This window comes from Myxocyprinus asiaticus, chromosome 13 (assembly GCF_019703515.2).
Source record: "Myxocyprinus asiaticus isolate MX2 ecotype Aquarium Trade chromosome 13, UBuf_Myxa_2, whole genome shotgun sequence".
NCBI lineage: Eukaryota > Metazoa > Chordata > Actinopteri > Cypriniformes > Catostomidae > Myxocyprinus > Myxocyprinus asiaticus.
Window position 1 is genome coordinate 7,370,569 of NC_059356.1, and position 26,771 is coordinate 7,397,339.

General features: G+C 42.5%; 1 protein-coding gene across 1 annotated transcript in view; it reads right to left on the reverse strand.

Annotated features, from left to right (window-relative positions):
- LOC127450325 (alpha-1,6-mannosylglycoprotein 6-beta-N-acetylglucosaminyltransferase B-like) overlaps positions 1 to 11,058 on the reverse strand; it is a 292,577-nt gene extending 281,519 nt beyond the window's left edge. Inside the window, exons 1-2 of the mRNA XM_051714336.1 lie at positions 10,946 to 11,058; positions 7,830 to 7,942 (exon numbers count right to left, since the gene is read on the reverse strand). Of these exons, the coding sequence (XP_051570296.1) occupies positions 7,830 to 7,942; positions 10,946 to 11,013 (181 nt within the window). The 5' untranslated portion in view covers positions 11,014 to 11,058. The remainder of the gene's footprint in view (positions 1 to 7,829; positions 7,943 to 10,945) is intronic.
- Positions 11,059 to 26,771: the final 15,713 nt, after the last annotated feature.

Genomic DNA, 26,771 nt, shown 5'->3' on the forward strand with positions numbered 1-26,771 from the left:
CATGTGGTGTATTTTTCCACTTAAATATACCCCTCTCTTTGGGCAAGGTGTGGTCTCCGCGGTGTCCTCCCCTTGGGAGGGACACCCCCCGACTTAGACCTGGCGGCCCAGTTGGATAATCCCCTTTCTTTTTTAGGGAGTGGAAAAAAAGAAAGGGAAAAGAGGCCATGACTGGGTTAGCTTGTCTCTATCTTTTGGGTAGTCGACTTGTCCCCGAAGGGCCGTTCGACACTCATAAATATACTTGGAGGAGGTTACATGTCGACCTGGCTTGCTGGCTATGAGGCACACAGTGGTCTGCCTGTTGCACACTGCCAGTTCACGTAACACAGTTCAGCCAGTTGTGGCGTTTCGTATAGGGACCCCTAGTGTCACTACATCGACACAACGTCAAGTGAGTGACAGATAGGGAACATCTTGGTTACTTGCGTAACCTCCGTTCCCTGATGGAGGGAACGAGACGTTGTGTCCCTCCTGCCACAACGCTGAACTACCCGCTGAAATGGCCGGACCTTGTCTTGGCTCCTCAGCATAAAACCTGAATGAGTGGTTGCATACCAGCTTCTTTTATACCCGTATGTCCGGGGGAGTGGCATGCAAATACCACTCGCCAATTTTCATTGGCCTTTTATCAAAGACCAGAGGTGTCTCTGGCTCCCAAGATTGACCCCTAGTGTCACTACATCGACACAATGTCTTGTTCCCTCCATCAGGGAATGGAGGTTATGCAAGTAACAGGACGTTCTTCTGCTGAAAACAAACAAAGATTTTTAGAAGAATTTCTCAGCTCTGTCGGTCCTCACAATGCAAGTGAATGGGTGGATTAGGTTACTGTTCACTTTTTTAGTAAGTAATAAGCAGGCCCACACAGAATCTGTGTGCACTTAAATCGGCAGAAAGCTCTGCAGAAAGCTCAGTTTCCACATACACTATACCCAGCTCTTACGTGTGTGTTTATTGAATAGTTTGGGTAATTTGATCGTCCTTTAAATACCAATAAGATTGAGGGACTCTCAACCATGTTTTGCACATTATACCATATTTAAAATCCATTTCACAGTAAAATCATTACTGAAAATGCTGAAGAAGTCAGCATATTCCATATGGACCAGGCAATTAGTCATTTGTAATGGAATACATTTTTAAAACTGACCCTCCCTTTTCTGTGAGCAATGAAGCTTTCATAAGGAGACATAAGGAGAGGGAGAGTGCTCTTGAAACTCTACAGTGTTGATCTCTGGTTGATCAGCAGGCACTATTTAATGAGCGAGAGCCAGCTGCTTTCTCAAGACTTCAGCCTGAGAGTTGTTAAATAATCATATTGCTTTCTTCCTTTCTTTCTTTCTTTCTCTCTCTCTCTCTCTCTCTCTCTCTCTTTCTCTCTCTCTTCTCCACACAACCTCTCCCACAACATTACAGAATACTAATCTATTTTTCAGCTACATATATATCTGGGTTTGCTGAACACACCATGAAGCAGTTTTCCTTATTTCCAATGTCAAAATGGAGCACCTGAAGACTGCCATTTGCCACATTTTGGTACACAATTTCCTGTAAGGCCCCAGAATGTAAAAACCAGAAATTCGGTTACCTAGTAAGCTGTCTATATAGGCCACATTTTAAGACATCATAAGGTGTGCTCCTGACATGAAGGCTTTTCCAAATGGTAGGTTCTAACATACCTTCTTGTAGCCAAATTCTAAGACAGCATCACTTCTACTTTTTAGAGTAGTCAATCCCATAAATGAACATAAAAGTTGTTGGACAAAGTGGGTGAAATGTCTGTTCCCTATCTGTGACTCACTCGATGTTGTGTCAATGTAGTGACACTAGGGGTCGCCCTTGGGAGCCCCAAACACCTCTGATCTTTGAGAAAAGGCCAGTGGGAATTGGCGAGTGGAATTTGCATGCCATTCCCCTGGACATACGGGTATAAAAGGAGCTGGCTTGCAACCACTCATTCAGATTTTTTTTCGGAGCCAACCGGTTGTGTTTCAGCGAGTTGAATTCCTCCGCCTATCCATTCACCTCGAAAGCTATTGGATTTATGGCGCATTACAGCGGTCTCTTGCACCGGTGGTGTGCAGAGAATGCCCCTGGGTACTTCAGCAGCTAAAAGAGTATATTCTTCCTAATAAAATAAGATTTTAAAGATGCCTTTCCGTCTGTATATAATTCCTGGTTGCGGTCGCTATCTCTCCGCTTCTGACGGCCACGATCACCGTCTCACATGCTTGGGCGCTGCCCATGCGGAGACATCATTTGTGGATGGTCATGTCCTCATTGCGAGAACATGACCATGGTTTGTAAGAGGGAAAGCCACCCTAGCGGCTCCCCGCCTCGGTCCTTCTACCTATGGGTATGAGGCCACGGCAGTTAGCACTGGGGGCGATTTGGGGACCTCAATGGGAGTTTCTCCGCTGGGAAACCCCCCACGGACCTCCCATTCCCTAGTATGCCCTGTGTATTGTTCTGGGATGAGACCGCCAGCTCGACTCAGGGAGAGTTCGCGATCTCATTCGGGGCTCACGAAGAGGATGAGCTCTCTATCGCAGCATCGGAGAGTGGGCTCATCCAGTCTGATGCCAAGGACTCGACTGGGCTCCCACCCTTGGGTGCGGTCACCCAGTCGCAGGCTGACGCGGAGCTGGAGGCCATGCTTGCCTGGGCGGCTGCGAGCATCGGGCTGGAGTGGAACCCTCCACTCCCCACTGAACCCTCGCGGCTCAACAATTGGTTCCTGGGCTCAGAGTGCCGCTCACGGCACGACTGCATTGGCGTATCATCTGCCTCGAGTTGCTGGCAGTATTGCTCGCCCTGCGGAGGCTTCGGCCGTTGATCCACGATAAGCACATTTTGGTCCAGACGGACAACAAATGGCTTGCACTCTCATTGCATGTCGCAACTCGCCTTCCGTCTCCTCCTCTGGAGTCAGCAGCGGCTCAAGTTGTTGCGAGTCACTCACATCCCAGGCGACCTCAACAGCGCGGCGGATGCGCTGTTGTGGCAGGCCATGCTCAGGGGAGAGAGGAGACTCCACCTCCAGGTGGTCCAGCTGATTTGGAGTCAATTCGGTCAAGCGCAGGTAGACCTGTTCGCTTCCTGGGAATCCTCCCACTGCCCGCTCTGGTATGCCCTGACCGAGGCTCCCCTCGGCACAGATGCACTGGCACACAGCTGTGTTACCCCAGTGAGCCTACTTGCACAGACAATGTGCAAGGTCAGGGAGGATGAGGAGCAGGTCGTCCTAGTAGCAGCTTACTGGCCCACCCAGACTTGGTTCTCGAACCTCATGCTCCTCGTGACAGCCCCCCCAATTCCCCAGAGGAAGGACCTTCTTTCTCAGAGACGGGGCACCATCTGGCACCCGTGACCAGACCTCTGGAATCTCCACATCTGGCCCTTGGACGGGACGCAGAAGACCTAAGTGGCCTACCGCCCGCAGTGGCACGATCACTCAGGTTAGGGCTCCCTCTATAAGGTGACTGTATGCCTTGAAGTGGCATTTGTTCACTAAGTGGTGTTATTCCCGATGCAAAGACCCCCAGAGATGTGCAGTCGGGTCAGTGCTTTTTTTCCTGCAGGAGAGGCTGGAGGGGTGGCTGTCCCCCTCCACCTTGAAGGTGTACGTGTCCGCTATAGTGGCGCACCACAATGCAGTTGACGGTAATCTCTTGGGAAGCACAACCTGATCATCAGGTTCCTTAGATGTGCGAGGAGGCTGAATCCTCCCAGACCGCGTCTCGTCCCCTCGTGGGACCTCACCGTGGTCCTTCGGGGCCTACGGGGAGCTCCATTTGAGCCCCTGGAGTCAGTTGAGCTAAAGGCACTCTCCTTGAAGACTGCCCTCCTGACTGCACTCACTTCCATCAAGAGGGTCGGGGACCTGCAGGCATTCTCTGTCGGCGACACATGCCTGGAGTTCGGTCCGGGATACTCTCACTTGGTACTGAGACCCCAACCGGGCTATGTGCCCAAGGTTCCCACGACCCCGTTTCAGGATCAGTTGGTGAACCTGCAAGTGCTGCCCCAGGAGAAGGCAGACCCAGCCTTGTCGTTGCTGTGTCCAGTGCGTGTTTTACGTATCTATTTGGATCGCACACAGAGCTTTAGATGCTCTGAGCAGCTCTTTGTCTGCTTTGGAGGACAGCGGAAAGGGAGCGCTGTCTCCAAACAGAGGATCGCCCACTGGGTCATTGACGCCATCACTTTGGCATATCACGCCCAGGACATGCCGCCCCCCTTGGGGCTATGAGCACACTCTACTAGGAGTGTGGCGGCCTCCTGGGCTCTGACCAATGGCACCTCTTTAGCAGACATCTGCAGAGCAGCGGGCTGGGAAACACCCAATACCTTCACGAGGTTCTACAATCTCCGGGTTGAGCCGGTCTCGTCCCGTGTGTTGTCAGGTATGAGCAGGTAAGTTACGAGACAGCTGGCCAAGTGTACCACTTGTGTATAGCACCTTTCCCCTCCCGGAGGCGAAGACGTGTGCTTTTTATCCCCAGTCATGTTCACAAAGTCATGGACCCTGGATGTCCTTTCTCCTTAGCCCTGTGGCAGGTGAGTTTGCGGAGAAACTCGTTGCCGGCCCAGTACGTGTGCTAACTTGGCTCTGTACCGGGGTAGGTGCTCCACATGCACTGGTTGCCCATATGTAACCCCGTGTGATGTATCTTCCATGAGACGGATCCCCCGTTGGTGAGCCCGAGTCTTCCTTGGGCAGAGGACCTACCATGGGGACTTCTCCACATGAGACACTGCCGACAAGACTCAGTAAAACCATGTGATGTATTTCCACACAATTTCCTCCTACTCAGGCAGGGCGTTGTCTCTGCAGTGTCTTCCCCTTGGGAGTGACAACCCCCCCAATGCAGACGCTATATGGCCCCCAGCTGAATGATTTTTTCTTTTGGGGAGAAGAAAGAGAAGAGGCCGCGGCTGGGGCAGCCGGTCCCCATTTTTTGGGCAGTCGAATTGTCCCCGAGGTGCAGGGGACCGTACGACATCCGTAAGAGTGTTGGGGGAGGTTACGTGATGGCCGGGTGCGCTGGCTACGAGGCACACAATGGTCTGCCCGTCTCGAACCGCCAGTTCATGTAACACAGTTCAGCTAGTTGTGGCATTTTGTATAGGGACCCCTAGTGTCACTACATCGGCACAACGTCGAGTGAGTGACAGATAGGGAACGTCCTGGTTACTTTCGGAACCTCCGTTCCCTGATGGAGGGAACGAGACGTTGTGTCCCTCCTGCCACAACACTGAACTACCCGCTGAAATGGCTGGGACCTTGTCTTGGCTCCTCAGCACAAAACCTGAATGAGTGGTTGCAAGCCAGCTCCTTTTATACCTGTATGTCCGGGGAGTGGCATGCAAATTCCACTCGCCAATTCCCATTGGCCTTTTCTCATAGATCAGAGATGTTTGGGGCTCCACTAGCATCACTACATCGACACAATGTCTCGTTCCCTCCATCAGGGAAGGGAGGTTACGAAAGTAACCAGGACGTTATAACCTGCATTCGAAACTGCATACTGTCAGATTATGTACTGCATTTGATGAAGGATGCACTTCTCGGCTGGTAAAAAAATCAATCTTTAGGTATGCAGGTGAGAAGTATGAATACATTACAGACATTCTTTTCCAGGAATGTGTGCATTGTCCTGTGACCCGAAAATGTGGCATAGTAAGAGCAACCTCAAAAATAAACATATATAAATATACATTAATACATACATACTAGAGCTGTCAAAATTAACGTGTTAATGCATGCGATTAGTTTAAATTGTTTAACGTGCTCATTTTTCTTTAACACAATTAAAGCATTTACCAATTTAAATTGGATTCTGATTTGTATTCATTTTATCTGAGTTTTGAACACTGGATGGAATAGGGTGCAACCTTTGCAATGTGTCCAGGGACATTATTACACTGACGCACACACCACAAACAAACACACACACACACAGCAATTCAGTTTCAGTGATCAAGTGATAGGGAAACAACCTTTTAACACTATTCTTGTATAAAATGGGACTTGTGAGATAAATCAACTTTGCAGCCACTGTAGGGCTCAATTTCATTAACACAGAAGCACGTCAAGTCTAATTATCACCAAAACGTTAATTCAAATGTAGTATCATACGTGTAAACAAGTAACATTAAGTATACATTTTTATAGCTATAGCTTCAGGTTTTCTATAGCAAAGCAGATCTGCTGGCTGATTAATATTGTGGAGGATGAGAGTTTAAAACATTTTGTGGTCATTGCAATAAGTGCGCAACCTAGCAGAACTAGTTCTTCAATTAATCAACCTCCTACTTAAACTTTGGGAAACATTTAATGTTATTTGAATTGGTGCTATTTTGGTGAATTTCTAAAAGGATAGATTAAAAACAGAGCAATGTAATTTAAAAAAAGGACCATTTAGCCGATATTTATGTTTTTGGCATGTTTTGCTTATTGGAGTATCATGTTGTTAGCTTAGCAATGTGCTAAATGCCATTATATCAATTGTGAGTCAAGGCTCCCATGTGCTTCACATAAGACGTGCTATTTGCATGGAATTGTTACCAATGTAGAGCGGTCCATTTGAGTTAGGAGGCCTTAGAAGGCAGCTGTCTAGGCAATAGACCGCAGGTAGCTTTTAGAGCAAAGCCATTGATCTTATTACAGAAACACAAAAGCTATGTCACTAATAAAACCACTGAAGAAATGCCAGGGCCTCGTTTTTTTGAATCAGTGTTGAACAGAATTGACACGATGCCAGTAAATTAAGCTTTGACCGATACAAGGTTCTGGTCTGAATCATTGTACTGAATATACAGTATTATCTTTTACCCATCCGTTTTATATATTAACAAACACAGTGGGTATAATATATCACACATACGCTACCAGAAATAAATGCATTAACATTTGGTTATTACACACTAAATCCATCACAAAATAAAACAAAACTTTCTCTCCCTCATACATATGCAAAGATAAACAACCTTAGCTGTTTTATCTAACATACAGGAAAGTAGAAAGAATTCCAAGTCATTTCATGCAGCGAAGCTTTGCATTCTTTATGAATGCTGCAATCACGAATGGTGCAATCATATGTTTTACCCCCCTCAAATTTCAAATCTATGCCACAGCCATATTTAAATCCATTCCACAGATTTTTACTCAAAGGATACAGTATGTGTCTGCAAAGAATGTCTGCAGGTTCTCTCTGGGCTTAGGAATAGCTAAACCAAGAGAAAATAAAACACTGCTTACAATGAAACATGTTTGCAGAATAAAACCAATGTGGCCACTAAAAGAAGGATGCATCTTAGTCTGGATCTTCTTGGGCATTGATGTGATAGCGATTTCCTCTGCATCACTGACATGCACAAAACAGGGGCTACAGGGGCACAAGCACCTACCCCTTTTGTTCATAAATCTAAAAGAGCCTTCACAAATGGAAAGGTGCCCTTTTGAGCAGAGATGCCTTTGAGAGCGTGGAGATTTAAGCGGAGGTGTCTTTACTACAGCACAACACCCCCCCCCCCCCCCCCACCATCTTCCCCAAGAACTATTGCCGTCACTGCTCTGCATAATCTATACACATACACATAAAAAGTTGTGACAGGAGACAGATGGTGTTGTCTGCAGCCAGAGATGCTATTCACAGCACGCTGACCCCCGAATAATTAAGACTGTTAAAGGCCAGCTCAAAACCCACCATTACCCCCATTAAAGAACCAGTAAACTGACGTTCTCTAAATGCCAGCTGATAAATTAGACATGCACACAGTCAGCACAGGTAGACATAAAGAGTCGCACATTATTAATGTACCTTCAGTTCGGATGCTGAATGGGGAATCGCCCAACCGCTTGGCTGAGAACTGTCCCCCCAGAGAGGTCATTAAAAAGCAGAGACTGAAGAAACCGATGCCTGCCACAAAAATCCTGCAATGAAGAGAACAAAACAGGAATACATTCTGATGTATAAATGTGTTGGGTAAATAAAGGACTGCTGTAATGGGGGGGGCACCTAGAAAATTATTAGAATATCTCATGTTTTCCCATTATTGTCTGGGAGTTTTTTGTTCATGGTATAATAATAACTTTGTGGAATAATACCTGCTGTGCACCTATTGAAAATTGCCCTTCAGAGACTTTTCCTTTAAAGAAATAGCTTGCAAAAAATGCAATTATTTACCCTCATGTTGTTCTAAAAATGCTGTTATTTTTCTATGGAACACAAACGATGAAATTTTGAAGAATATTCACGTGGCTCTTTTCTATACAACAACATTTCCAAGTGACTAGTGACAACAACAATAATAATAATAATAATAATAATAATAATAAAAACACATTAGTAGTCTATATGAATAATATAATAGCTAAGGCGCAACCTTCTAAGGTGCCGTTCACATCAGACAAATTCTGTGTCCATCTGCAATCGTTTTCCATTGGTTTTCTTTGTCAGCGTGTGCTAGATGGAGGTCTATTGCGTCTCGTGCAGAAGAGCTCTGTTTTTAAGATGCTGTGTCAAGTAAAAAAGAACGTCAACAAAGCAAAGTTTGAGACACCTTCATTCTGTTATGTGTTGCTCTGTGTCTAGCTTTTTTTAGCACAAGAATGCATTTTGGTCCTAAGCGGATGGCCCCTAAGGTAGCATTTGGAACGCTATACAGTACATAGGCAGCAACTAGGGTAAGCACACACGAGACTCAACTCACTTGATTCCAATTTGATTCTACATTAGCGTATGGCTTAGCTAATGATGTGATAGGCCTACTCTAATAAGCATACTACACTGTATACACAAATATTGGGTGCAATAGTCAAAGTTTCATTAAACTGAACTAAATATCGATGGTTTTCATTAGTGAGTGAATTATAAGTGCACCTATAATGTCTTAATAAGCTGTCTAGGGAGGTAGCTCACAAGGTTTTGGAACAGATATTCAAAGACTGCTAAAGCCACACAATAGTTTTGTGTGAGGAACAGACAAATTTAAGTAATTATTTACTGATAATCTTTCCCTCCACTGAAACTCTGAGGTCTCATTCACATCTGTGTCCTACGAAATAATGGTACGCCGACACGGAAAGTTTGGCATCATTTACAGCAAATGCCACTGGTTCTTGCATTTTGAGTGGTCAACCGTAACATGGCAGCAGGAATATGTGTCTGAATATGGCACTATTAACTGTCATTGTACTGTATGGAAAAGAGCTGCATAAAAATGATCCTTTTGTGTTCCATGGAAAAACAAGCTACTGAATTAACAATATTTCTGACAATGAAACTGATAGGATGGCAACACGTGCAAGTACAAGGCATACTATACAGTAAATGCCCCCATTCAACTTCATCAAAGTTCTCATTAAGGCACTGTATAAATGCATTGAAAGTGGTTGTCTGCTGCTATAGGGCTTATTCAGAAATAAACAGAACTAGGCGCTGTTGTCTCTTCTAAAAGAAGTTGTTTCCTTATTCATCCTTAGGCAAATTAACGCTTGTGTCACAGATATTTGGACTAAGTGGGTGTAATTCAAAGCACCAGTCATGTGAGAAAAAGTTGCTCATAGAGTACAAAAAAGAAGGCCACACATGTTGACAAGTTGGGAACAACATCTGGTATACCTGGGTGGGCATAGTAAAACTATGGGCTGTATCTTGCATGGTTGTTAAAGCTTTGGATTGATCAATAGCTTTTAGGTATAAAGCACGGAAGGGTTGATGTATGAACTACCACCTTAGTGTATTTGGGCAATGAAGGGCACTTAACCTCTGAGAACTGAATGTATAATAAGTCCATTTGGATAAGTGTTAGCTAAAAACTGTTTTCTTGGGAATATTGTTTTAATTAGTAAAGAAGTTTTTTTTTTTTTTTCTCTCTCTCTCTCTCGATGTTTTCTTGTTAATCTTTTGTAAAATCCCCAAAAGCACGTTTCTTAATGGCATAGTTCTCTAGTAAGGAAGGGACATCATTTAGGTGGGAAACAACAGCACAAACATCAAGTTTTAGTAATGGATTTCTCAGATTCTGTGATGTTTTGTGGTATAGGTTGGTTCATGTCACTCTAAAAACGTCTTTTCTACTTGATACAATTGCATAAATCAAATAATAATCGTAATAACTCTTAAGTGAACAATGCCCTTAACTCATTGCCCGTCGTTTTTAGTAGTGATGGAAACATTTGCTAGTATATAATCAGATTATAGGCTTATTAATTGTACCTGCATCTTGATAAGAGCACATGAAAGCGAAAGTCTGAAAGCATTCTATAGGCTACCGTTTTATAAAAATACTTAAATCAATAACAACACAATAATATTCCTGTTTAATATAAATTACAGAGTTCAGATTCTGCATAACAGTATTTGAACTAAACAGAATGCCCCAAATACTGTGCGAAAAGGCGCGAAAGACGACTTCAATTACATTTCTTACACAACATCCTTTCCCTAGACTTTCATTTCACCATCAGTGAAATCTTCTCTCAAGAGCTGAGCTGAGTATAGTGCCACCAAGTCTTCAAGAAAACACAAATGGGTATATTTATCACAGTGTTTGTACACATACATATATTTATTTTCTCTGTAGACGTAGTTCATGTTGTAACACTGGACCATAATCGTGACAAGACAAAGTTTGCGTCGTTTTTGGTTGAAATTCAGTGTTCGGGGAAGTGAACATGTCAACGAAGTCTTAAGTTGATTTTTGCATTTATTTTTTTATCTGAGTATATAGCCTATTTGGTTGACAAACTTAAGAACACATACGAATACAAAGTCTTTCTGAAGGGTCAATGGTCAAAATGGAACTGTCAGTGTTTGCATATTTGGGCATTTTTTTAAAGACTTCACTGTAAAATTATTTGTCAGGTTAACTGTAAATGTTAAGGTTGTTAAGTTGTTAAACTGCCCGTATTCGCATAAAGAATAAGTCTTACCTGAAAGGTTTGAACGTCAGAAGGCATCTTCTCACCATAGTTATACACTCGGTATTAACTGCAATCATTTTTTTCACGCTGATCGGGCAACAACATGCAAGATATAAAATAAATCACTTGTTTTAACCATATTATATATATATATATATATATATATATATATATATATATATATATATATATATATATATATATATATATATATATATTCTGTTGTGATTCGTAAAATGTAAGTTTGTAACGAAAAGCGTTTCCAGTGATCCAAAGCTCTTTGATGAAGTTGCTCGATGAAAGCACAATCCAGTCCGAAGATGGCTGGGTAACCACCAGGTCATTTGTTGGTGAAATTAACTCGTATTCACCATAGTTTCATATAATAGCATCAAAACGAATCCAATAAGGCATCGGTCCATCTCTGTATATAATGAGTGAGGTATAAATGAGTCCAGCAGAATCGCTCCCAGTCGCTCCTGGGGTAGGGAGAATGAACGCGTCCCTCAAGAATTCAGTGCGTATTAACTGAACGCAGCGGCGCTACTGGATTATTTCAACGGCATTTCTGGCGTTTGCTGAGATGTGAGTTATCAATGTCACTCTGTTTTTTTTTTTTTTTTAATATTGTCTCAGTTGCTCAATGACAACAGAATTATTCTACAACTGAGCTGCTAGAGAGTGCATCTTGAAGCATAAACCACGCCGCTGTAGTTTCAGCACGGTGGACAGCTCCCAGTACACACGCAAACGGCATCAAGAGCGCCATCCAATGGTCTTCTACCAATTTACTTGGATAACCTGATGTGACTTTTTGAATGCAGTGTGTTTGTGTGTCAGTGCTGTTGCCACCTCTGTGTGGCTGTATCTCAGAAACCCTGCCGAGATTTCACTCCAAAATCAAAAGAGAGAGAGAGAGAGAGAGAGAGAGAGAGAGAGAGAGAGAGAGAGAGAGAGAGAGAGAGAGAGAGAACGATGTTTTGCATGAGACAATGAAGCCTTTTGTACCACTTTTATTTATTTTTTTTGCACTGTGACTTTGTTTTCATCATAATTTCGCACAACCCAACCCCATAGTCATTACTGTAATGCAAAAATACAAAAAAGAACGATATGCTTTTTATCACTGTTAATTATTACACATTAGTAATTATAAGTTTTATGCATATACATTATATAATATGCAATATACATTATACATATCATCATGGGAGTGTGATTTCATGCTTTGTAAATAATAATGATAATAATAATAATAAAAAATAATAATAAAACCTTTTGTTCTGACATTGTATAGTCCATACTACAATCAACAAATTAAGCCATTACCCTTACTTAATTGGATTTGAGAAAGTTTTACAAGCAATTTAATTTTGTTCATTTTGTTTCATTGAGCCAACATGATTTAGCTAAATAAGGTCAAATCAATGTACTATAGTAATAGTAACTCAACTTCTTCAGGTTCCTCAAACTCAATTTAATAATATTGATTGTTCTTATGTTTGTCCAACTTAATTAATTAACTTAATCATTAGTATATGCCAGGTGACCGAGTGTAAGGACAGTGAAAATGTTACACTGTCAATTTGATAGCAATTACTTATGGAGCTAAACAGTACTCAAATCTAACATTACTTACATGTGAAAGTACATCCTCAACCCATGCACAAGCACCATTCTTCACAACAATGGTAACCCCCAAAACTCCAGCCTAACAGACACTCTTTTTAAATACAAATATAACAGAACATTAAACATTAACAAATCTCCTATTCTCATCTTGCTCAAAAATGCATATAATAACACTTTCCCTGCATTCCAAATGGGATAAATCTGCCCTCAATGAGCACTTTGAAGGGGGAATGATCATGGCCACCATGTTGAAGGGTCGTTCCAAACCAAAGAGCAGGCATTTCCATAGGGTTCAACTGATGGACACTTGGTTGCCAAGTGGTCCAGAACCAGAGCATACATCATAAATATACAGGTTTGCAAAGTGTCATTTAATGTAAGTTTAAATTAAACCAGCTGCAACTAAAATCTGGATCTATAAACAAAAATGTGACATCCCTTCATCTCTACAGTCTATAAAAGCTTTTAATTATTATAATGAACTTTTAAAAATTATTTTAAACCCCTGGCTTTTTGTTTGAAACTGGCTAATGCTTGTGTTATTTTATTGTAGATTTGGAATGCTTCTGTTATTCTAAAGAAGCTGAAATAAAATAAATATACACAGTGGCAATGTATTTATTTAATAACTGAACATACAGTATACTGTACATTTGTATACTGGTTCTTTTTTTTTTGGTTCATATATACACTATATTGCCAAAGGTATTCACTCACCCATCCAAATAATTGAATTCAGGTGTTCCAATCACTTCCATGGCCACAGGTGTATAAAATGAAGCACCTAGGCATGCAGACTGCTTCTACAAACATTTGTGAAAGAATGGGCCGCTCTCAGGAGCTCAGTGAATTCCAGTGTGGTACTGTGATAGGATGCCACCTGTGCAACAAGTCCAGTCGTGAAATTTCCTTGCTACTAAATATTCCACAGTCAACTGTCAGTGGTATTATAACAAAGTGGAAGCGATTGGGAATGACAGCAACTCAGCCACGAAGTGGTAGGCCACGTAAAATGACAGAGCGGGGTCAGCGGATGCTGAGGCGCATAGTGCGCAGAGATCACCAACTTTCTGCAGAGTCAATCGCTACAGACCTCCAAAGTTCATGTGGCCATCAGATTAGCTCAAGAACAGTGCGTAGAGAGCTTCATGGAATGGGTTCCCATGGCCGAGCAGCTGCATCCAAGCCATACATCACCAAGTGCAATGCAAAGCGTTGGATGCAGTGGTGTAAAGCACGCCGCCACTGGACTCTAGAGCAGTGGAGACGCGTTCTCTGGAGTGACGAATCACGCTTCTCCATCTGGCAATCTGATGGACGAGTCTGGTTTTGGCGGTTGCCAGGAGAACAGTACTTGTCTGACTGCATTGTGCCAACTGTGAAGTTTGGTGGAGGGGGGGTTATGGTGTGGGGTTGTTTTTCAGGAGCTGGGCTTGGCCCCTTAGTTCCAGTGAAAGGAACTCTGAATGCTTCAGCATACCAAGAGATTTTGGACAATTCCATGCTCCCAACTTTGTGGGGACAGTTTGGGGATGGCCCCTTCCTGTTCCAACATGACTGCGCACCAGTGCACAAAGCAAGGTCCATAAAGACATGGATGAACGAGTTTGGTGTGGAAGAACTTGACTGGCCTGCACAGAGTCCTGACCTCAACCCGATAGAGCACCTTTGGGATGAATTAGAGCGAAGAGTGCGAGCCAGGCCTTCTCGTCCAACATCAGTGTCTGACCTCACAAATGCGCTTCTGGAAGAATGGTCAAAAATTCCCATAAACACACTCCTAAACCTTGTGGAAAGCCTTCCCAGAAGAGTTGAAGCTTTTATAGCTGCAAAGGGTGGGCCGACGTCATATTAAACCCTATGGATTAAGAATGTGATGTCACTTAAGTTCATACGCATCTAAAGGCAGATGAGCGAATACTTTTGGCAATATAGTGTATATATATATATATATATATATATATATATATATATATATATATAAAATAAATATATAGGCTATACATGAAGCTTAAATTTCTTCATAAAGTCAAAAGATGAATCAGTCCTTTTTGGTTTGCATTCTGAAAATAGTTAAAAGCAAGGCAAAATCATGTGAACATATTTCTGATTAGGTGCAGGTGATGTTCAATAGCATCAAACTATTTGCTACGGCAGCAGCTTCTTTGGCTTGGATAGATTTACAAATTACCGATATTTTTCAGCCCTACACCCTTCAACCCTCCAAAGCTCTCACTCTGAAGGGTAAAACCTTTTGAAGGGATTAGGGCATAGGGATGAGAACTTCTGAATGGAACGCACCCTTAATTTCAACACTTGTTCACCCCTTCCAATCCCATTCAAACCATGCTGGGAAATGGAAATCCCCTGCCAGGTTTCATCAATCCTAGGAAAAGTATTCATGTTGTCCCAACTCAAATGGATTAAGTAAACTTAAATTTTACAGATTTAACTGGATAGAACATGATGAAATCAAGTTGTGACAAAATTTTATAGAATTGTGTTGATTTGGTTCATTTTAATTAAGTAAACTGAACAACCTGCAAAATCATTTTTGAGTGTAATGAGAATCATCTTTTACAATAATGAGGATAAAAAAACTAACTCAGAGTCAAACTTTCTCCAACTCTCATGAGCTCTGGCTCAGCTCATTGCATCTGCTATAGTTTCATATCATCCCCATTATTTCTGAACCCGCGGAACCCAGAGGACAATTAGTTGTGCAGCCCACACCTCCAGATGACACACTTTATATCCAGCAGGGAGTCTGACAGATCGGCCATTAATGAAAGACTCTGTCTGTACAGTTTAAGATTTTGAGGATCTGCTTTAAAAAAAGAAATAAAAATAAAAAGAAAAAAAAAAAGAAAAGAAAATCAATAATACTCTATTTCCTAGAGCTAGAGTCTCAGAGTACAGCAGTGCAACAACAATAAGGACAGAGGTATGGCAGAGCTTTCAGGATGTGTGAAATCCATATCTGGGCTGCTTCAGGGTGCTTTAATGTGTGGGAATTTTTTATTGTTGCTGAGGCAAGACCGCTCACAAAAACAAGATGATCATCTTCAAACATACAACCAACAAGGCATATAGCATGCACTGACTGATGGAATCAAGTGCTCTTCACAGTGTCTGTCACTCACTATACCTTTTTTTTTCAATACGGAGGAAACGCATGCGGGAAAAATAAGGGCATGGTAGAGTAGAGCAATGAAACATGTATACGGTGCAATATAAAATGTATGTGCATGTAAAACAACAACAACAACAACAAACATAAATTCATAATTTAACATGCTGCCCCTACAAACCTATGAGAAAAGAAAAGAAAGAATAAAATGTACTCAATATACTCATGCATTCTGAAGTAATATGCTTTAAGATGGGTTGATGCCACTTATATATCACTTGGTAGCAAGTTCTTTCATTGTACAGAAGAAAAAAAAGATGCAATGAAAGTTCATTGTGACTGAGGAAAACATTCTGCCTAACATTTCCCTTTTTTTCAGCAAAGAAATAAAGAAAATACAGCCTTAGAACAACATGAGCATGAGCAAATAATGACAGGACTTTCATTTTTGAGTGAACTATACCTTTAAGTATTTCTTCATAACTCTCAGCTAGGCTACTTTGTTAGTCTTGTCCGTTTCTGAATCTTCTGCTGTTTTTGAGCTTTGTGTTGACATGAGAAATACAGTAGAAGGAAGAATAATGGTACATGACTCAGATCAGAGTGACATTGATGCAAAGTGTATGTTTCAATATAACAGCTAGGGTACAGGTATTATAGAACTCTAATGGCACTTCTATTTATCTGATTCTCTCTTTTTTTAAAGAGAGAATTGTGAGAATGAGAATTGCTGTGTTTTAAAAAGAGAACAGCCAGCATTAACACCAATTTCAAAAATGCACACTTGGAATAACATTACATGTTATCCTATAGTTTGTGGTTCACACAAATGACTAAACAGACACAGAAAAATACAGTGGTAATTTCACATTATTTAACTGCTCCTGCCTTCCAAACATCTAATTTATCTCAGTCTCCTCGTCATACGCCAATTATTCGCTTGTGTGTTTAGACGCCAATAGACCACTCCAGACTCATAGCTAATTAAATTCAATTAGATCTTACTCTCATTGTACACTAAAGGCACTCTATGCACTCTAAATACACCATTTATTCATGTATATTAAGAGCTACCCACCCACTTCAACAATTCAAAATCTATTTTATCTTTCTCTGTGAATCCTTAAAAAAATTGGTATCAAAGCTCTTTTCAAAAGCAACATGGCATGGCAGTGTATTTCCAAGATATTGTTTTACAGTCAAGGTTTTAACTGATAATTTTGACACTCTTAAAAAGTCTTTTTTTTTTTTAAAGCCAAATTATGGCAATACCAGAATCAAATCTCAAAATATAGAATTTTAGTCAGTCAAGTCTCAATTTGTTTTCAAATCTTGGAGCACCTTTAAAGAATACATAAATATTTTTGATTTTTTAAGAGGAGTCAGCTAAGGCAAAAATCACTAAAATTATATAGCTTGTTGAGGAGATGCTTGATACTAGTTTTCTGAGCGATTTATGCCTGGCGGACTATAAAACGACTGATAAAATCCCATAAACTTACATTGAAGGAGAAATACATGAATTAAGTTTTGACTTGAGTCAATAAGCAACCACCTACCAACCACTCAGAACACCCTAGCAACAATTGGTAAAATCCCTAGCAACCACCCAGAACAATCTTTCAACCGAATGGCAATACACTAAAAACCACTAACTTTAGCAACCACATAGCATCTCCTTGACATCCTTGAATCGTGGTGGTGTGTTTTTCGCACAGGCAAATACCTCTCATATTTTCTTAGAACGTGTAAAAATCAAGTTTTTTGTAACTTTATACTATCAAATGTATTGGAAAAACACAAACAAAAGAGACTTTTAATACAATATCTATAAATTGACTTGTTATAAATCGACAAAGATGTCAACATACAGTATTTAAGTCTCAGACTCATGTTAAGTAATCCCTAATGGCTTGTCAATCATAAAACAGCAACAAACATGTCCTCGTTAAAAGGATTTGAGAAATACCTATGACATAAAAAAAATAAAAAATAAATACTGGTTTTTGTTTTAAATAGTAATAGATTGTTGGTGTTCATGACTGTTAACAGCTGGTTTATAAATTATTAAAATATTTGTTTGTTTGTTTCATTTCTGTTTCAGATTTTCCAGCTCTTTTTGTAGGCTTCAGTTTGTTTTCTGATATTCCTGTCACAATGGTTCAGCTGTAGTTGATTTCCTTGCTAGGATGTTGTATGTAGTTAGCTTAATGAACCTTCTTCTAATGAAAGTACTTTTTAATGAGTTTATAGACTGAAATTTATGGATTAGTAGTCTCTGTCTCATGTGCTTCAATCTGACCTGTGTGTATAGATCATGATCAGTCAATATCATATCTCGTGAATGGTTTATTGCGAGGCGATCGTCCGAAGGGGAGAGTGTTCTGTGACTGCGATCAGGTCATTCAAGAATGTATAATGTGCGAGGAAGACTGCAGCTGGTGTATTTTTATTTTTTAATTTTTTTGTGCCCCCCAGGGCAAGATGGTGCTCTACACAGACTGCATAATCTGCATATTGGGAGTGGCGGCCCTACAGGGGCCCCATAGTGGCACTTAGTAGGAAGCGAACTAGATTTACAGATTTAGGTTGTGAAATAATAATTTATAACTATTGGATGGAAATTCTGACCCCAAAATCGACAAACATTTTTTTAAATTATTATTATTATTATTATTATTTTTTTTTTTTTTACTCGCAAGACTGTAGTGCCATATTTTAATTAGGGCTGTTAATCGATTATTTATTTTTTTAAATCAATTTAATTACATGATATGCTGTTTAATAAATCGAATAAATCACTATTAATTACATATATCAACATTTGCCAGGCTGGCCTCCAAATAAAAATATTTATGTATGTAACCCCTGTTAATGAATAGTGTCAATAATATAAATCTGAATTGCAGTATTGAATTACTGAGCATGCATCTCTCTCTCAAATCTATTTATAATAGCTTTTGCACGTGCTATGGTGCACATGCATCTAGAACACATAATTAAAATATTATTCTGTTGATGAATGAAAGTTAGATTTTGAACATAATCAGCCAGCAAAGGAGTTTAAAAGAGAGAGAGAGAGAGAGAGAGAGAGAGAGAGAGAGAGAGAGATCACTATGAGAAACAGATTCAAAGATTATTTTGATGAAAAGAAGAACCTGAACTGATCACTAAATGTATGTTTTGTTAAAATGCAGTTAGTTGTGATGACTCTGGTGAGTTTTATTTACTTTTCTTGAGTATTAAGTCAGGTATTGTACATTCATTTTGAGTCTCTCTATGCCTTGAGATAAGTCGTGATATATCTGTTGACATTTTGGTTAAAATGTTTCATTTCCAGTGAAAAAAAAAAAATAAATAAAAAATAAACAATCGGAGTATGAATGAAAGACAGGGAACCTTTAAAAGTTTTCTCAGTGTAACTTTATTCTTATCTTTAAAGATTTTTATTTTTTATGACTAATATGACTAATTTGAACTACAACTCCCTAGTGTGTGAATGCGGTATTAATGCAAATGAACTACAACTCCCATTAAACTGAATAAGAGATCAAGACCACCTTCATCTGCAGTACATAGCGTGGATCACAGATCAGAATCAGAATCAGCTTTATTTCCAAGTATGCTTACACATACAAGGAATTTGTCTTGGTAACAGGAGTTCCCTATCTGTCACTCACTCGACGTTGTGTCGATGTAGTGACACTAGGGGTCACTCTTGGGAGCCCCAAACATCTCTGCTTTTTTGAAAAAAGGCCAATGGGAATTGGCGAGTGGAATTTGCATGCCACTCCCCTGGACATACGGGTATAAAAGGAGCTGGTATGCAACCACTCATTCAGATTTTCTCTTCTGAGCTGAGCGGTTGTATTCAGTGCTCTGAATTAAATTCCCTCCAAAGACACACTTCAAAACTGCTGGATTTACGGTGCATTTCAGTGGCTTCTCCCCCTCTGCACCTGTTGAGTGCAGAGAACACCCCTGGGTGGGCAGAGCGAAAAATAAGAGAGTAAATTCTAAAAGAGTATATTTTCATTCACAAAAAGAGCGGCACACACGGAATGTCTTTTTAAAGATGCCCGGTTGTGTGTTATTCCTGGTTGCGTTCATTATCTCTTTGCTTCTGACGGCCACGAATGCTGTCTTACGTGTCTGGGCACTGCCCATGCAGAGACATCATTCATGGATGAGTCATGTCCTCATTGCGAGAACATGACCATGGCAATGGTGCGGTTGTGGCTTGCTTTCGTAAGAAAGCAAGTCACCCCAGTGGCTCCCCGCACCGGTCCTTCTACCTTCGGGTTTGAGGCCGCGTCGTTTAGCACTGGGGGCGATTTGGGTACATCAATGGGGCCACCTCCACCGGGTATCCCCTCACAGACCTCCCATTCCCTAGCACGCTCACTTGCCCCAATCGGGCTCTCGCACGAGACCGGTGGCTCATCTCAGCGTGAGTTTGACTTCTCGTTCAGAGCTCCGGATGACGATAAGTTATCGAGCACAGCATTGGAGAGCGGGCTCGTCCAGTCTGATGCAGAGGCTTCGGCTGGTCTTCCTCCTTTGGGAATGGTCGCCCAGTCTCACGCCGACGCAGAAATGACAGACATGGAACCCTCCACTCTCCCCTGAACCCTCGCGGCTCGACGATTGGTTCCTGGGCTTGAGGTGGCACCCACGGCCACGCCCCACCCCCGTTCCTTTCTTCCTTCATGAGGAGATTGTGGGAGGCACCTTTTAGTGCCAGGTCCCGGTCTTTCATGCCGCCTCCGCCCTGCACGCCATGGCTCTCCAGCAAGTACACCAAGCTAAGGCGCCAAAAGAACTGCACAAGGGTAGTTCTGACCCGGGATTGATGCAGGAACTGCGCTCGGCGACCGACCTCACTCTCCGGGCAATGAAGGTCACGGCATGGTCACTCGGACAGGCGATGTCCACCCTGGTGGTCCAGGAGCGCCACCTTTGGCTCAACTTGGTCGAGATGGGAGAGGCGGACAAGGCCTTGATGCCCCCATTTCCCAGGTTGGCCTGTTTGGTGACGCCATAGAGGACTTGGCCCAGCAGTTCTCGGCGGTGAAGACGCAGACTTTGCCCAGCCTTACAACATATCCTGCCCCGGCACGGCTTAAGACCCCGCACTTTGTCTGCTTGTCATCAAGGTCATCCTCCTGCAGCAGCATCAACACCGGCTCCGCCGCTGCCCACCCCCTTGGCCTGGCTCCAGCGTGGAGCCCTCCGCAGGAAGCAAACGCCACCCGTCTCGCAGCCGGCCGCTAAGAACCCGAGGAAGGCTTCGAAGCGCCCCCGAGAGAGGCAACCCAGGGGCGAGGAGACCCACTTCTCTGGGGCTGGTCGACAGACCACTCCATCCCCCGGTGGAGGGCTGGGAGGAGAATTTTTCCCTCGTCTCCTGAGTCACATATCCGGTGCGCACGGCCGTCGTCACAACCACTGTCCAGCGTCCCATTTTGAAAGGTATGGCACTCCAGCAGCGGCACCCCGCCCCTGTGCGCCCAGCTGTGGCACAAACACGCCCACATGGGATTGGTTCCAGTGGACTACGGGGACGAGATTCCTCCTCCCCTCTCCTCGGCCAATCTTATGGTGGGCGGCAGGAGCCAGGTAAGTGCTTCAATGTCCCTGGATTCAGCATGGCCATGGGGCTCAACGTGGCACCTTGAGCTCTGCCCCGCCGCGAGGCCCCACCCGCCGGTACGGCCGACATGATCATTCCCTTGGTCCCCCTCACCCGGAGTTTGGGCGCATGGCTCATGCTTTCCAACCCATCATGATGGCTGACCCGGACCGTCCGACTTGGCTACGTGATTCAGTTCACCAGGCGCCCGCTAGTGAAGGGCGAGAACGGCGCTACCTTGCGTGCGGAGATCGCTACCCTTCTGCGCAAGGGCGCGATAGAGCCTGTCCCTCCAGCCGAGATGAAGAAAGGCGGTGGGTTGCGACCAATCCTGGACCTGCGAGTACTGAACCGGGTTTTGCACAGACTCCCGTTCAAGATGCTCATGCAAAAACACACTCTAACGAGCGTCCGGCATCAAGATTGATTCACGGCGGTAGACCTGAAGGACGTGTACTGCCACGTCTTGGTCTTACCTCGACACAGACCCTTCCTGCGGTTTGCCTTCGAAGGCCAGGTGTGCCAGTACAAGGTCCTCCCCTTCGGCCTGTCCTTGTCCCCTCGCGTCTTCACAAATGTCGCAGAGGCAGCCCTTGCCCCGCTAAGGGAAGTGGGCATCCGCATTCTCAACCATCTCGATGACTGGCTAATCCTAGCTCACTCTCGAAAGTTGCTGTGCGCACATAGGGAACTTGTGCTCTGGCACCTCAGCCGACTGGGGCTTCGGATCAACTGGGAAAAGAGCAAGCTCTCCCTGGCTCAGAGCATCTCTTTTCTCAGTTTGGAGTTGGACTCAGTCTCGATGACAGCACACTTCACGAACGAGAGTATGCAGTCGGTGCTGAAATGTCTGAAGGCGTTCAGATGGAGGACAGCGGAAACAATGAAACATTTTCAGAGGCTCCTGGGGCATATGGCATCCTCAGCGGCAACCACACTGCTCGGGTTGATGCATATGAGACTGCTTCAGTACTGGCTTCAGACTCGAGTCCAGAGATGGGCATGGCACCGCGGGACACATCGCGTGACCATCATGCCGATCTGTTGCCGCCTCTTCAGCCCTTGGACCGACTTTGCATTTCTACGGGCAGGAATTCCCCTAGAGCAGGTCTCCAGGCGCATCGTGGTTACAACAGACGTCTCCAAGACGGGCTGGGGCACCAGATGCAATGGGCACACAGCCGCCGGCTCCTGGACTGGCCCGCGGCTGCGTTGGCACATCAACTGCCTAGAGTTGTTGGCAGTACTGCTCGTCCTGTGGAGGTTTCGGACGTTGATGCAGGGCAAGCACGTGTTGGTCTGCCCTGACCGAGGCACCCCTCAGTATAGATGTGCTGGCACATAGCTGGCCCCCTGGACTATGCAAATATGCGTTTCCCCCAGTGAGACTACTTGCACAGACCCTGTGCAAGGTCAGGGAGGACGAGGAGCAGATTGTCCTAGTAGCACCCTACTGGCCCACCCAGACGTGGTTCTCAGATCTCATGCTCCTCACAACAGCCCCCCCGGGCGAATTCCCCTGAGGAAGGACCTTCTTTCTCAGGGACGGGGCACCATCTGGCACCCACAACCAGACCTTTGGAATCTCCACGTCTGGCCCTTGGACGGGACCCGGAAGACCTAAGTGGCCTACCACCCGTGGTGGTAGACACGATCACTCAGGCTAGGGCTCCCTCTACAAGGCGCCTGTATGCCTTGAATTGGTGTCTGTTCACTAAGTGGTGTTCTTCCCGACGCGAAGACCCCCAGAGAGGCGCAGTCGGATCGGTGCTTTCCTTCCTGCAGGAGAGGCTGGAGGGGCGGCTGTCCCCCTCCACCTTAAAGGTATTTGTAGCTGCTATTTCGGCTCATCACGATGCAGTAGATGGTAAGTACTTGGGGAAGCATGACTTGATCATCAGGTTCCTGAGAGGCGCTAGGAGGTTGAATCCCTCCAGGCCGCACCTCGTCCCCTCATGGGACCTCTCTGTATTCCTTCGGGGTCTACAGGGAGCTCCCTTTGAGCTCTTGGAGTCAGCTGGTCTTGGCTCAGCACAAAACCGGAATGAGTGGTTGCATACCAGCTCCATTTATACCCATATGTCCGGGGGAGTGGCATGCAAATTCCACTCGCCAATTCCCATTGGCCTTTTTAAAATAAAGCAGAGGTGTTTGGGGCTCCCAAGAGTGACCCCTAGTGTCACTACATGGACACAACGTCTCATTCCCTCCATCAGGGAACAGAGGTTACGAAAGTAACCATGATGCTTCCAGTGCGCAACAATACAAAACAGCAACAAGACATAGATAATAATAAAAAATTATTAAAAATTGATTTTTTTTAATTGAATAGAAAATAAAGTATATATAGAATACACAATAAGACAATACATATATACACATACATACATACATGCATACATACATATACATACATACACACACAGACACACACATATATACATACACACATACACATACGTAGTACGAAACTAAATACAAATCTGTTATATACAGTGCAAGGGAATGTAATGGCAGAAAAGGTTGGATGTGTTGGATACAGGATCATACACAGAGACGTGAATCGAACCAAAACTATTCAAATCTGCCCAGGTAGTAAAAGTAACTGGAAAAGAACAAAATACATGGTTGCAACCTAAAAAAAACAGAGAAAAAAATACATAAAAAAAAAAGGAAAAAGAGCCCTTGAATTGAAAAGAAATTATTTTAACCTTGAAAGTAAAAAAGGAAAATATAAAAAAGGGAAATATTGTGTATATATTTGTATATATCTTATTTATAAACCATTGATAATTATTTCAATATTTATTCATATTTAAATCGAATATTTATTGAATTTCTGTATTTATCTTTTGTATTTATTTATTCGCTTATTTATTGCATTACTTACCTCATATTTATCCTGTTGTGAGTTACTTCTTCAGAGAAAGAGTTGAAGACTAGTCATCTTAATAAAAGCTGGCTGTTCATGTTACAATTCTTAATTACTGGTCTGTAATTTCTTAACCCTTCTTATACGAACCTAGATTGGGTGTATAACGGTGGACTGGTCCAGAGGATTGTACTTTATATTGGTGATTTGAACCGATTTTATTCTCTCAATTCTAACACATGCCCCACACCCACATGTGTTTCCAATAAGGGTTACATACTGTATATATAATGATTAAATAATTATTACTCATTGAATTTCAGTTAGGACAACTCTCGGAAATAGATTAAAGATTTGTATTGATGGTAATGACAGTGGAGTAGGTTTGGTCTTGGCAGAATAGATCTGGGCATTTCCAGCATTATGGATGTGACATTTTCAGTGAAAATGTGAAATTTAATTTCATATATAAAATACTCATTACGAGTATATATAAAAAAAAAAAAAATGTGTATAATAAGAGACCCCTGCAGATAGAGCACAGACATCAGAAAGGTTTCAGTCTGTACAAGTTTTTTTCCAGTTTAGATCGGGAAATGAGCTTGCGTTACGGATGTGACAAAAATGGACACAAGTTTTTGGGAGACCGCACACTTTGTAAAAACTCTGTGAACTGAAATGCACAATCCAGAAATAATAGTAGCCAGATAATTTAGAATGGTTGGCACTCCTAAGAACATGTCATATTTATTTTTTATTCATTGTCGTTTTCACTAAAATGGGGAAAAACCAGCATTACGGACGTGACATCTCTTCAGTGACCTTTGTGAAAGCAGCATTTACATTATGAGAGGAAACCATTCAAAACGCTTTGAAACCTGCTGATTTCGACCTCTGAGATATATTATATTAAGTTATAATACCCATCAAGGCTGCATGATGAAATCAATAAGAAATTGCCATTTTCCATGGTATAGTTGACTTTTCACGGAATTGCCCATCTGTTTTTACGCATGCTGCTGCTTGCCATGAGTCAATATACTGCTGCTGTTGGCACGGAAACATGATGCTGCTAAGACAGAAGAGACATGCTGCTGCTTCTGTACAAACATCAAGATAAATCCCCCATAAAGCAGATCTAGGCAGGCAGTGCTGAGGAGGTAGAGGGAGAAAGCAACACGTAACGGCGCTGCTGTAGCCGGTACTGTGTTGAGTTGAGAAACCGTTTTATTTATTTTGACACAAGGGAAAAAGCTTCTGATTGGGTGCGTAGAGAGAGGTGTGCCCGGTCAACCTATCAGCCTGTGCCATGTAGAGTTTCCTAACTGAACTTTATCAATAATTATAAATATATTTAATAAATATAATGTCTCTATTATTTTACTAAAATACATTACATTATTGTGGCAGATGATTAAAGCATTGATTAGACAATACAAAAAAGTGGTTTTAGAAGGCATTAAATTGTTTATTTCCATATCAATGAAAAAGCCTATCATTGGCCTACAGTCCACAGCAATCCATTTTGCTAATTAATTAGTTAGTCTGTCTGACGTAAACTTATAATAGGGTAGACCGAGTACAGTTGTAACACTTTTAACATTTGGCTATACTGCACAAATCCTGACCAGAATAAACATGCCATTTTTTTTTTCACAATAGATTCCGTTATTTGTCTACTAACAAAATAACTGTCAAAAAAACACACATAGATACCTCCTATTTTCCACAGTTAGTGTGTGAAGACAAGGAGAGCATTTGTTACAACTGTTCCAATGCAGGGTACTGTTGTAACACTACCCCGGCACAGTTATAACACTCATTTGTAATGTGCAAACTAAGGCATACGGCCTACAGCTTTAAAACTTAAGGAAAATAAGTAAATATCTTAATTCATTAATTAATTTGTTTTGCTTATCTAAGCTATCTGACTAAATAAAAGCTATTACAACTCTAGAAGGAGCATTGGCAACCATGTTTCTTACGTAGCAGGTACAGTTTTTAAGTCAGCTTGAAATGAAAATAATGGAATGGAGGAATAATGGCAAATTTGCGGTTGTGTTCGAGACATTTCACGTCTGAATTGCTGAGGTGATCACTAATGAGTAAGTACAATGCTTCAGATGCGTCTGGAGTTTATTTATATTTTTGAATGCAGTTATCTTGGTATGCACAGCATGAGTAAGTGTTTTTTTCTTCTTCTTTATATTTAGCGTATTGTGATTCAAAACGTTAAAATATGGTTATCGTTTACTCACTCGTTTTTCAACGGCTACAGCCTCTTCGTAAGCAAAGACCGCGATGTGCTCGTGCATTTATGTTGTCATTTTGATCATAAATGTGTTGAGATCGCTGCTCAATTTCACCAAAAACCGCCTCTGACTTGAGCAGCACTGTGGTAGGGGATATGGGCTATGCAACGCCCATATTTTCACAATCCAATCAACAACCAATGGATAAAGCCAAATCCCCGGCCTACATTTTTTTCTTGTTCGATAAGCCATTTCACTCAGAAATACGTCACAATACGGAAGTAAATTCGGTCGCAATTTCCATTTCATTCTGACTT